This window comes from Brienomyrus brachyistius, chromosome 16, assembly GCF_023856365.1.
Source record: "Brienomyrus brachyistius isolate T26 chromosome 16, BBRACH_0.4, whole genome shotgun sequence".
NCBI lineage: Eukaryota > Metazoa > Chordata > Actinopteri > Osteoglossiformes > Mormyridae > Brienomyrus > Brienomyrus brachyistius.
The window spans coordinates 24,006,821-24,020,709 of NC_064548.1; the positions used below are offsets into that span (position 1 = coordinate 24,006,821).

General features: G+C 42.2%; 1 protein-coding gene across 3 annotated transcripts in view; it reads left to right on the top strand.

Annotated features, from left to right (window-relative positions):
- Positions 1–4,222: 4,222 nt before the first annotated feature.
- The window catches only part of LOC125710224 (glycerol-3-phosphate dehydrogenase, mitochondrial-like), a 31,158-nt gene continuing 21,491 nt past the window's right edge, over positions 4,223–13,889 (top strand). The window contains exons 1-4 of one of the 3 annotated variants that reach the window (XM_048979749.1): positions 4,223–4,319; positions 7,935–8,044; positions 11,382–11,553; positions 12,871–12,995. In XM_048979749.1, coding sequence (XP_048835706.1) covers positions 7,943–8,044; positions 11,382–11,553; positions 12,871–12,995 — 399 coding nt within the window. In that variant the 5' untranslated portion in view covers positions 4,223–4,319; positions 7,935–7,942. Of the gene's footprint in view, positions 4,320–7,907; positions 8,045–8,064; positions 10,273–11,381; positions 11,554–12,870; positions 12,996–13,889 lie in introns of those variants that run through there. The other 2 variants (XM_048979748.1, XM_048979750.1) reach the window with 2 other exon arrangements.

Sequence of the window (13,889 nt, forward strand, 5' to 3'; positions counted from 1 at the left end):
GTGTAAATGCGAACGTCATCTGCGTCGTCACTTACAGGCACCAATCCCTTTTATAGCGGACTCATGGCCGGGAGCAGTTCGTTTTGCACTGGAAGAGAACGTTATACGGTCAAGTAAAAGCCCTACCTACAGCTACAAATGCGTACTTGCACGAACAATAGATCAGTGAAGAAAAAAAATATTAAACCGATGCTTTGGAAATGGTGCATGTGTAAACCCGGGCTATATCCATTTTATTACACGTTTAGTTTCTTACAGGGGGTGATGTGAAGATTATACTTAGTCATCTCCCAACTTTGAGTGATGCGATTTTCAATAGTCTGTCTGTCTGTCTGTCTATCAATCAAGCAATCAATCAATCACATAAATTGGAACAGAACAGCATAGACTTTTCATTTGGGTAGGATCACTAATAAACCATCCGTTGAAGTGTTCCAGTTGCCCGAGCACAATTCATGGTACGTCATCCTTCTACAAAATAAGTCGCACGTTTCCCTATTTAGCTTTCTTAGACAGGTGGGTGTGTCCTCACCCCATTTACGTGACTGCCATCGTTTTCCCAGGCGCTTGTGTTTTCATAGTAGACAAGGCTAGACAGAGGGTGGGGGTCGTTAACTGCGGAGCAGCGGCGATTGTAGCGGGGGAACCTCGAGGGAAATCGGCGGAGCGCAGAATGGTTCGTGACGCAAAGGAGTCCGGCAATGACGAGACCCCCCAAAATAACCACGCTAGGCCTTTTCTTCTCCTCGGTTATTATTACACTACAAAGTGATCTTAAAAGTGATCGGTTTGCGCCTGTTATTTAATAGCTTGTGAAAAACACAAAGAAATATATGGGGTTATTTTTAAGCCGATACTTTTGGCACAATAGCTTAATGCCAGCCTTGATTTAAAAAGTTATCGCGGTCCATTGTGGGCGCCGAGTTAACCTACTGCTGCGCTTAGAAAAGTTATCAGAAAATATGATTAAGTGACTTTCTGTTTTCGTTCATTTTATCTTCAGGGGTTATATGCTAGAATCAAGATAATGGTACGTCTAGTTTTGTGGTGCTACTTTTCCATATCTCTACAGCAGTGTAACTTGGAAAAGGCTAAATTGTCGTGGACAATACAGATTTTTGGAAGGTGGGAAAGATATCAATAGCTCACAACTCACAATATTAAAATTGCAGAATGTAATAGTAGACTTAGAAGACTTAGTAATCGAGTAAATTCTTACAGGAAGCAACTGCATCCATTGAAGCAGTAAAACGACAACAATACTGACAAGGAGTAATTGCTGATTTCAACCAATATTTGTACTATAACAGACAGTAGAGCGTATCTGAGGTATCCCCTGGTCTAGAGGATGGGGCAATACAAAATACGCATGCATTTATTTTAATATCACAAAATGCAATGTATGATGAAATAATAATCTAGGTTAATTGATCCTTATTTAAAAATGACAGCAAATTACCAATTTAATGCCACTTTGTTGAGCAATGTTATTGAAAGAAGTATAAATGCAATGTAAAAATATTAGATGTGCAAGGTGACATGAATGTCAATGTTAGGGTTCTTGTTCAAACCCAGCTGTGGCCATAGCGTGAACTGTTGTGCGTAAGTGGGGGTTTAGCTGACCTGGGCTCAGTGGTTTATCGTCATGACCTTGGCGCGATGCCAGCTGTTCATCGACAGAGCATTTCCCTGATGCTGAGGGATGCTCTCTGGGGCGAGATGTGTGCTAATGGGAGGCAGACAGGGCAGCTGGGGGGTCGGGGGGGGGATACTCTGCAGGGTGAGATGTGTGCTAATGGGAGATGGACAGGGCAGCTGGGGACGGATGGGGGGGGGGGGGGGGGGGGGGGGTGACATGCTTACAAAAAATCACCAAAAAAGTTTAATCTCCATTTTTTTTAATGAACCCACCAGGGACAAGCAACCAGCATGTAAAAGGGGTGCATGTTCATAGTGGCTTATTAGCATATTGCTAAACTAACTCTCTCTCTCTCTCTCTCTCTCTCTCTCTCTCTCTCTCTCTCTTTCATGCACCCATACAAACTCAGCAAAGGAATTACCAATAAATCAGGTCTGTAGCAGTAAAGACTTCACCGCCTGACTGACTGCAGCAACATGTCTGTCACAACTTGTGCAATTAATAACAATTTCACAGTGTATCATGATGACCGATTTAATATGATTTAATATGCTTTAATGTGTTAGCCACAATCAAATATTAAACTATTTTACAGAAATATCATAAGAGAATATGTGCACATATTTCTTGGATTTAGATTTTTTTTATATATATATACATTAAAACCGTTAATTCCATCATCTTTCAGTATATGATCTCACTCTAAATATAAAGGTTTATTGTTAAATCAAAATGCACATAAATGGGTTAAATGTGGTTTTATTCTTGGTAACTGTTTTGAACACCTATACATCACTGTATCTCCCTCTTCAGTTTATTTATATAAAATAACTTTCAAATTGTACTGTCCATTTACCAATTTCAATTAGCGGTAATACAATTAGTGAAGTTAATTGTCCATAGCAGAGTTGTGTTGCCAAGCATTTTATCTATATGCATATCTTAATTACTTCATTACTTCACAATCATTAAAAAGGAAATGTAGGTGATCGACTACAGTCATCAAAGTACTAAGTTATTCCCTAAGAATAGAGACATCTGAAGGTACAGACCACTTTACAGCATGTATGCAGCAGTCTATGAATCCTCATAGTCTACCAACTGTATACTTATTGCTTTATTCAGCCTGTACTGTATTTTCTCAATGTCCATCCCCAACATCCCCACAGTGTAAACAAATGCACAAAATTGCAGTTCATCTAAAACAATATACGGATTATCAATTACGCTATCTTTAAACTATATTTTTAAACATAAAAAAACAACTTGTAATTCCCCAATATTCACATTCAATGAGCATTTGAAGTCAGTAAATTATATAATTATATCAGCAAATTAGACTGATGAAATGACAGGCATAGGATGGATTCTCCAGTCAAACTGGTTTGCACAAGAAGCACTTAATCAAATATCTCAAATTCTTTCACACTGCACATGTTTTCTGAACTAAACAGGATAACTAAGACATACAGGCTCATGAGAAAACTTTACAAAACATACTTGCTTGTCCCAGGGTCTGCAGAATGACATCAGCGTTGGTCCCCTGAGGCCCTTAGCTCCCAGGGGCCCCAAGGCTGTGTCGCCCTGCTCCCTAAGTTCTACATCGCATCACTGTCAGTATAATGTACAGTATATGCTACTAAAAGTAAAAGTGTTTTTTGTGCCCTAATTAAATACCAACCTTCGCAGAGAATCTGAACACCTGTCCTTTATTCACAGCAATACACAGTAGAACTGCATGCATCAATCAGGTGTTTTATTCAGAGAAGAATCTCATTAACTCATGAGCAGTTTATATCTAGCAGGAAGTTCATTGAGGCCAGCGTGAGCTATGGTGAGCTATGCTGTGCAGGCAGTAGTGTCCGGCTTGAAATGGGAAATGGACCTGAGTGACTGGACCAACCTACAGAACAGAATTACCGACTTACATTCTGAGGGGGCCATTTCGTGCTCAGAAGTAATTCAGGGACTGAATTACGTAATCTTACCTTACCACATTCATTTAAGGTTGGATGGCGCTTCAGCTTGATAACGCAGTGTCTCCTTTAGCTGTAGAAATGTTTTTTTTTTTAGTTGTAAAGATAGATCTACTTTAACACACCGATTTTTTTACATGTACCTACTCTAATTTAATAAAATTTATTGTTATGCCCGCTACCGTATACTAAAATGTAGTGAATATGTGAATTTTCTGCTTTAAGACTGGTTATTGTGTTCATTGGATATGTTGCCTCTTAATAATTATAAATACTCAACGTAACGTTAGTTTTTCATTTATAAAGAAGTGATTAGTAGAGCTAAGTTTCCGTAAACTAGTGACAGATGAAACCATAAACGCTTGTAACTTCATTGTGTAGATCGCTCATAAATAGACAAGTGACGTCGTAAAGTTACGTTCTACCAAGGAAAAAATGAATATTAAAGTAAATGCTGTTTGCTTTTAAAGGTCGATGGATAAAATTGTTTATGAGCACGGTTAACTAAAGCATCTACCGAGATGAGAACCCTCATGGCAGCGCGCGGCTGGACCGCATTCCTGCTCCGTAAACCGAGTAGGCTGCCTTCGCGTCACGTGACTCCACTTCCGTGTTCCCCGCTGTAGTCCCGTTGTAATCTGAGTGCATTAAAGCATTAATGGGAAGTGGCAAAACTACGGCGCTAAACGAGAAAAATAAAATCTGTAAGTCAGTATGTATAACTACTTTGAAATGTAATTTGCAATGAATGTCGGCGAATATCACTTTTAAAATGAGTGCATTTAAACAAGAAAAATGCATCCATCGCGGAAACTGTACGTAACTGGTTACCTAACTTTGGCGTGTCTTGAGCGTGGAGCACCCATGAGTATGTTTGACCATCTATATCGTCTATTCCTAAATGATCGTACGAATTAAGTGCATGTAGTCCGACTTCACTGGGTTATGTCGAGTGTAGTAAATGATGAAAGTCGATGGGTAATATGGAAATATTGTGCATATCTGTCTATGCACGTTCTGAAGCATTTCATAAAAAACAATTCAGTTTCTCTTTCTTGAAGAAATTGTAAGTGATATTACTTTACCAATAACGGATATTCAAAGTAGACAAACTTCTAATACTCTTATACCTGCTTTGTACAGTTTGTGAGCGTAGATGGTGCTTCCTGGTGGGACAGAGGTTTGTCGAATGGCAAAAAAAAGGTTTTTGGTGCTGGAGGGTGTGAAGGAAGCGGGGTCGGGAGTGACCCCTCCGGGCGTACGAAAGCATTTTAGTCCAGTCCTGTAAAGCCTTATTGTGATCTCAGCCATGTAACTCACAGTACACCGTAAAACGAAACAACGTTCCTCACGAACCCACGGTGCAACATTCATGCCGGTCATTAAGGCGTCCAACGCCTTATGAACAGACAGTAACCTGGATGGCTGTTAAGTTGCGTACTTGAGAGCGCTAAAACATCAAGCGAATTCAGATTGACAGCTTCAGTGCCAAACAGCCTTTTAACAAAAGGGAATAATGTCAACAGTTCAAATAGCAGCATAACATGATTTTTGGACATATAAAAATTGCAGCTGCGGCGGAATTATTGTGCTCAGTTAATTTGGAAAACCTTAATTATAGTCTCTCCTCTAAGGCATTGCCTCTTCTTTCCATCTTTCTCTGCTTCTAAGCTTAAAATACCAACGTACCAGTGTCACTTTAACGGCTGCACTTCGGAGGCCGAGAGCAGTTCATCATTTTAACACGCCTACACGTATTGCGCTGTTAGCGAGTAATAACTAGCAAGTGTGAGATAGGAAGACGAGGGAGCTGCGCTGAAGAGGAACTATCTCCGTCCAAAAAACGGGAACGCGAGTCGCGTCCACATCCGCGGCTGCGCGCTTTTACGTCAGGCGCTCATGAATGTTCATGAACCGCAGTAATGCAATGTAATTGGTGCTGGCGTTAGTAATAACTCAGTAGGTTTCTTATGTGGAAAAACTTTTCTGCATATAATCCGGTAGGCTTACAGTTTATAAATGAATCAAGTCTAACTTGTGAAGGTGGTGTCAGAGCAGTGGGGGCATTTCGATTAATGCTGGTCAAGACCACCATTGCAATAATTTATATAATATTAGGGCTAATTAAAATAAATTTATTACCATGGAAATTATCCAAAGTAGTCTAAGTTTTATTATAATAATTGACATAGCAGAATTGATCGATTTCGCAAATTCATGCTCCGCACTGTTGTTATTTGTTTAAGACACTGTTGCTGTGTTAACGATTTGTTACTGTAGGATGTGTTTCAGCTTGCGGAGATTCCACGGAGAATGTGGTCGAACTGCCCCTGGATGATAACGATGCTAGGTCTTTTTAAGTTCACGCTACATGCAAATTTATATTGCTGTGATGTTGCCCCAGTGTTCCATTGTGGTTGTGATATCGAGCAGTGGTGTGAGAGTTTGTCTCAGAATGTTTTATGCTCTCAGGCATGTGTGCTGTTCTGTGATTGGCTGTGTCTGCAAACACAGCTGGGGGAGGAGGGGCGGTGAGCAGGGGCGGGGCTTCCCTCAGGTGAGAAACCAGGCCAGGTGAGATGAATGCTTTCCCTTCTGTGTAAATTAGAGGGAACGCTTTGTCACTGTGCTAAACGGGTCTGGTCAAGGCACAAAGTGACAACCGGCAGCCTTTACACTGCAGGAGTAGCAGCTGCACTAACTCATGTCACCTCATTGTTCTGGCTGCACAATTACAGGAATACTTAGCTACATTAGACATGCATCGATACTGAAATTCTAACTTCAATACTCATACCAACTTTGATACCTCAGTATCTATCCCAAATCCATACTGTAAAACATTTAAATATGATATTGCTTTGAAATAAACAGGCCTATTTATCAATTAAACCCAGAGCAATAGCCGATAATATAGTTTTAAAATTATCGTAGAAATGTGCATAGATTAATTAACCTCCACTCACTTCATAGATATTGGTATTATCGTGTTTTCAGCTGTTACAAAACTTAATTTGTGTTTGTTCAGGTCGTCGTTTAGCCTGATGTATTTTTCCTCACTGAGGAACTTGCATGTAGGCTAAACATGCCTATAAACCGAAACATGAACCGTAGTGAGTCCTAAATCACGTCACTATCGGCAGTTGTGTATCTTTTATTAAGCCTGACCTTTAACCTCCATATATAAATCACGGCATTGCTGCTTCACCAGTTTAGACATGATGTACCCTTGCAGCAGCGTTTGCGTCTGCCCCAGAGCACAGACTCACACGTCCACTACGTAGCTAACTTGCATAACTGTTTTTTTGATATGCGCAATAATGAAGAACAGCAAATATCGATGTTTGCAAAACGATAATAATCGTCCCAGTTTTAATCTTTTGTATCATGATAAGAGACTGATACTGGCATATGAAGCAATGCATCGTTACCGTACATGCACAGGAAAATGTTAAGACTTAACCTGAGCCACAAACCTCCAGGATTGCTGGTTTCATTCCCCGCTTCAGTCTGCATGTTCTTCCACGTTTGTGCATGTTTCTTCTGTGAAATGCCACAAAATTAGCTGGTTTTCCAATCTGGTCCTCAGGGACCCACAGGCGGTTCCTGTGGCTCCCCATGTGGACTGTCTGGCAGGGAGCTGGAAGGGAGCAAAAGCACGGACCGACTGTGGGTCCCGAGGACCAGAATGGGAAATGCCCACCTACGCACCTCCATCTGGTCCCTCACAACTTTCAACCACATCTTGACTTCTGCGAACATCTCTGCTTACCTACCTGTATCACTGACCCTTAATGCTTACTGTTGTTGACTTCCATTTTCAAATGGTCAGCTTGGTACTGCTAGATGAAGTTCTTTCCTTTGGTATATCTCACTTAGACTTTGTTTTTCACTAGTTCTCTCTTTGGTCACTCCAGTGAGTAATGCAGGGAAGAGGCGCCCAGATGCAGGGTGGGCAGCCCCTCACTGCAGGTCCCAAAAAGCCCAAACTGTGTGTGACTTGGTTCAAACTGGTTCAAAACATCTCCTGGTGATGTCTGCTTAGTGACAGTGAGTGTATGCCATACGATGGATTTTCAGGATCTTACCTTGTGGCTTTTGGTACCTGGAATACGTTCTTGTACTGGATAATCGTTTATAAAATTCTGGTGGATGTGTGCATAATTCTGCATGTATGACTCAGAACATGCTGTTTGAAACATGTTCAGACTGGCTGTCTGTCAGGAAAGGTGGATTTTTATAACTATGTATAACATGTAACAGGAATCTGGTTCTCGCTGTTCCTTCATCAGAAGAGCGGCTCCCTCTTCTCTCCGCAGGAGAAAACATGGCCTTCCGAAAGGCAGTGCGGCGGACGGCCCTCATCGGGGGTGGGGTCCTGGCTGCCGCCTTCAGCTTGTCACAGCTGTCACAGTACAGGAGGAAGCAGGTGAGCGGCTGAAATGTCAGCGCGTCCGCCATTGTGGAATTTCACTGTGTAATTATTACGCGGCGAGGGCAGTGCGGGGCACGTGTCAGCAGGTTCAGTGAAGACAGATGGGGAGAGAAAAGGTTAAGGTTTTTGCTGTGTTTTTAGACACCAGCGTGTTGTCGCGCACCCCCATCGCTATTTCTGTCACAGATACGACTCCTGTTCCAGCACTGCAATGCCACAGAAGAACGCGCTCTGTAACACACAGCACACCTTGTGCATTGCAGCAGTTTATTATCGTTTTATTATCGTGTTTTTTCCTCTTCTGCTATATTGTCCTGTCTGCTTGATTACCTGATCAGCGAATACATGTTACAGTCAAACAATCGGCTGCATTCACAAGCGATGCCCCGAAAAGATGTTGAGTTGACTTCTTGATCTTATTGGCTGTACGACTGTCCCTCAACCATCTGAATTTACACACCTCCTCCAGTCATGAGAGTGCACATTTAGATAGATAAGAGTAATTAAAAAACAAAAAACACGCATCTATATTTGGTGCTGGCAAAGAGAGCAGATTTCTGCTGAGCTGGTTCTCCGCGCAGTGGATCCTCCCAAAGCGTCGGCCATCTTGCATTAAATCTTATCCCTGCGACACGCCCTGGCACGTGAGCACCCCGCTGGCCAGGTACCTGCCGTGCGTGCCCTCCTGATCGTGTCTGCTCATGACTTTGGAATGCACTTCTGCGGCACTTAGACTGGAGAAGAAACTTTTTTTTTACCTTCACCTGTAGTTTTTTGTGCATGAAAATTATACTGCCTAGTGGCCACAGGAGATCTTTGTGTTCATGTGAAATAAGAAAAGCTGCTCTTAAATCCCACTCTCAGTGCTCTCCTTGTACCGTAAGCTCCAGGAAAGCATCTGAAATCACCATGAGAACCGCACACAGTCTCAGCAATACAGCGCACATTAAGCACCCAGTATGTTTATCTCCGTCCTCGGAGAAAATGGCCTTTACCGTAGGTGCAGTCAGAGGATGAAGAACAGCCGGTCTGATGAGTTTATTGTTTGGCAGCTGTTAGATAAATGGTTAAGGATACCGACTTCTCAGGCCAAGTGTCAAGTGGGTGGCCTGTTCTGCGTGGGCATCCACCAATGAGATCGTGTCAGCTGGCCTCTTCCTGTTCACTCAGCCAATCACTGGGGTCCTGTCTCAGCCTCCTGGCATGTCAGTGGCCCCTCTAGAAGCATCTCACAATGTTAGTGCATCTCTGCCTGACAGAAGCCCTTGCACAACACCCAGACATGCGTATGCCAGATAGTTAGTGTGGAATTCACAGTTCCCTAATTCACTGAGTGTATTGCCACAGTTTAATTGTCAATTTACGCTAAACATTCAAGCAGGACATTATGTGTACATTGCATTCCTACACGCCATGGAAACAATTTTCTTCATACCTCCTTAAATTGACATTAGAAATGTAAGGCTAGAATCTCTCTCTCTCTCTCTCTCTCTCTCGCTCTCTTTTTAAACATTAGGGGCAACAAGATGGATCCGATTAAGTGGACTAATAAGGAGCAAATGAAAACCACGGAAGATTAATAGATTTCCCATTTCTGTAGTTTATTCAGATCCATTGAAAGCCATTTTCTCTATAATAATAATAATAATAATGATAATAATGCTTCATTAGAATCAGTACTTGAAAGAAACCCCCAGAATGGATGTATAATAGCATGGTAGAATACGGTTACTATGGCGATATTTTGTTTGATCTCTTACTCAATTAAGCAGAAAGACAGCCCAAAAGGACAAACCAAACCATTAAGCCCAAAAGGACAAAACAAAAAATACCCAAACACTTTTAAAGACATGCATTCTACAGATAGACCAGGGGGCACACAGACCATCCTGTATAGATAAAAAAAAACATCATTTGCTGTAGCATACAAAGAAGCACAATTGTGAAAATACTTCACTAATGACTGATAATATGAAAATTCTCTTTAAACCGGTTTTATATTTCAAAATGACCTAAATAATAAAAAAGTCGGTCTCTCTGGAAAATCCTGTTTTGTACTAAATACAGCTTCGTCTCTCATACCTCGAGACACCACTGTCCGGAGCTGACCTTTCAGAAAGAACATGAGGCCTTGTATTAATGTCATTCTTTGTTTTCCTTTCTCTACCTGTTTGTTTTGTTTATTATTTTATTAATGCATCATCTCCCCGAAGCCTCAGCCGGTAAGCAATATCTCCAGTAAATTAATGGTAGCCATTCATGCAGCATGCAAGCGTCTAACTTTGCAGTATCGCCGGCATCGCCAACATTGCAATATCAGCTGCATGTCTGTCCGTCTGTCGAGGCACGTCTGACACGCGGGGAAAGCCTTACCGGATGCCTGACATTGGCCGTAACAGTCTTACATTCTTGTTAACCTGATTACGAGGCCGGCTCAGGTCCCAGTTGCCCGCAGTTTAAATTTGCACATCCTTAGAAACAGACACTAATTATTAAATCTTGTTTGCGACTACAGTCTAAATTGCTAATAGGTTCCATTCATAAATTTGCAAGTCTAATGGAGTACCAGCTTGGAGAAGATGCGGTGGGGGGGGCGGGGGGGGGATCATTCAGACTGAATGTTAAATACTAGATGATTTCATTATTGTTGACATTTTAACAGGTTTCTCCCATGTCCTCTAATTGGCATAGAATCCTCCCTTTGTATCTGGCCTGTAACAGACTCATCCGTCATTTACCTGTCATGCCGGTTTATGCACTTATTTTCTTAAGCAATTTGTTAATTGATATACAGGATGTAAGGGCTATTGCCGGTCATTTTTATGGGCTCTTAGCATCAGCGTCCCTCATCCCGCGTTTATTTTCATTTGGTACAAAGCAAAATCCAACAGTCTGTTTCCTTCATTCGCAGTATTTATCTGACATGCGGCGGTATTTCCCGGTTTGCACGATAATACTGCGCCTCGCTCTGTAGGTGTGAATTAAAGCTGCGCGTGTCGGTTTGACGCGGTCGTTATGCGGCGTAACTGTGCACATGATCATTCAGGATAAACAAGCATGCAGCATGGGGGGGTGGTTTGAATGAATATGCATGAAAAGCACTGCATGATGGGTGTAAAATGAACTAGCATGTAATTTATATTTGTATTTTTTATTTGGGTGGCTGGGTCATTATATTACTCCACATATAATGCATGATTTTGGGGGGTTTTTTTATCTGTCCTGCAAAATATGGAGAGTTCTGGAATGACATTTTTTTTGAATGCTCCTCGCCCCCTGGAGTCGTATGTTAATGACCTTGGGGGCGGTTTTGCCTGCTCTAATGGCGCAGGGTCGACTGGCACGCGTGCAGGCTGCGGGGCTGGTGGACCTGCCCTGCCTGGATGAGCTGCCGTCCCGTGCGGCTCAGCTGGCAGCGCTGCAGAACACGGAGGAGTTCGACGTCCTCGTCGTCGGGGGAGGGGCCACCGGCTCTGGGTGCGCCTTGGACGCTGTCACCCGGAGTAAGCTTGCCGCCGGCATTGGCTGAGCTCCTCGGTTACTCTACCTGACACGCCTTTGTCCTTCAGCTTGGCTTGGGTTCCTTGGCCTGTAGCTGCTCTATGGTTTTGTCGAGAGAACATTTGTCCTCAGTCCATCTTCATTTCTGCATAACTGCACTGCCTGTACCTTTTGTTTGTCGTAATGTTTTTTTTTTGTTTGGGGTACGACACAGTTGATGCAGACTCAAAAGATTCTGGTTATCAAGGAAAATTACCTGGCCACTTGTGACGCTATGTTCTGTCCTGTTTGCCATATATTGTGGCGTTAAATGGCATGAAATTAATACATCCTATAAAAAAGGCATAGAAGTTCTGCTTTGTAAGGTCTATTTCCATGTTATTTGTTTTGATTTTGATTTGTTTTTTTGTGGGAAAAATACTTCAGAACTGCCCTGTAGTTCCATACACTTATAATGTGCATAATACTACAGAACTGCCCTGTAGTTTCAAAGACAAATAATGGATATAATACTACATGAACTGCCCTGTAGTTTCAAAGACAAATAATGGATATAATACTACATGAACTGCCCTGTAGACTCATACACTTATAATGTATATACTTCAGAACTGCCCTGTAGTATCATATACTTATAATGTATATAATACTTCAGAATTGCCCTGTAGTTTCATACACTTATAATGTATATAACACTTTAGAACTGCCCTTTAGTTATATACACTTATAATGTATATAATACTTCAGAATTGCCCTGTAGTTTCATACACTTATAATGTATATAACACTTTAGAACTGCCCTTTAGTTATATACACTTATAATGTATATAATACTTCAGAACTGCCCTGTAGTTTCATACATTTATAATGTATATAATACTTCAGAACTGCCCTGTAGTTTTATACACTTATAATGTATAAACTTCAGAACTGCCCTGTAGTTTCATACACTTTAATGTATACTTATAACATATTTTTCCCAAGTCTTGCATATATAATGTAAATCATAGGCTCATTCTGCGTGTCTGTTTCATATGAGCCTGGGAAAGTCTAGAACGGGGGAACTGCTTGGGAACTGTGATATTTTTGAGATATTGCCTTTGCTGGAGTTTTGTCTTTTGTTGCGCAGATAATCAGTCTTTTCTTAAAAGACAGCATGAGGTCCCTCGATGCATTATGCATGTCTTTATGCCTGATGTTATGGGAGTCGGGGATCCATAATAGGGGCAATCTCTACTGCGTGCAGTGAGGCCCCCAAACATCAGCCTGTTGCTGATCCATCGGCCTGATTGCCCCCCCGCATCCCCCCCCACCCCCAGATCTTAAAACGGCCCTGGTGGAGCGCAGCGATTTCTCATCCGGGACCAGCAGCCGCAGCACCAAGCTTATCCACGGGGGAGTCAGGTACCTCCAGAAAGCCATCATGAAACTCGATTACGAACAGGTAAATGCACCATTTTTCCTGTGCGGCTGACACTGATGCGTGGAATTCCTCCTCCGTCTGGTCATATTGCTTTATTTTCTCCCTGCTCTCATTTTTCTTCCAAAGAGGGTCTTGCCTCCGTCACTGCCAAACCACACCCCCCCCCCCACACACACACACCCCCCTCAGGATGTATCTCGGGGATTTTTCCCCTAGAATGCTTCTCAAGGATTTCCACAAGTTGTTGGGAGTTCTGTGACTTGCAGGTACTGTAGAGGGGGGCTTCCATGCCAGAAGACAGGGTGTGCAGATGAATCTGGAGAATTATGGTTTAACACCGCATGCACCAAGTCCATCCTTCTTTTTGTCTGCATATTGCTAAGGAAACCAAATGGGCTTTTCTTGGCAACCTGCAGCTTAAAATGTCACAATTTTCTGTTATATTTCACCGTTCCTGGGGCATCTCATTACTGTAACCCCTTGTTTTTCACGGCCTGTTTCCTCCAGCTATATGGACACTGTCTGGGTCTTAAAGGTGAGATGCAGGGGAGGCCAATTACTGCATTTGCAGAACGTTGGGCTGCATTGTCAGCAGCTTCGCAGTGAAGTATGGGCTTCTGGGCCAGAACAAGCAAACATGTGACATGATTAACCAATAGGATCACGCTGCAGGTAGCAGACAATTGGAAGTTCTTGAGGGCCAAAGCTTGTTATGCTAGATAGTTCCAGAAATTGCTGTTCTTAGAATGATGTACAATTTGAAATATCAGTTCTTTGAGTAATGAAGTTCAGTGGTTAGGAGAAGAAGGAAACAATTGCTCTTTGAGGATAAGTGTTACTATTTATGGAGGCCTTTGAGTTGCTGGGTCAGCTAGCAGGCCTTCTTTGAGCAAATTGAGAGGCCTACAGCCCCCA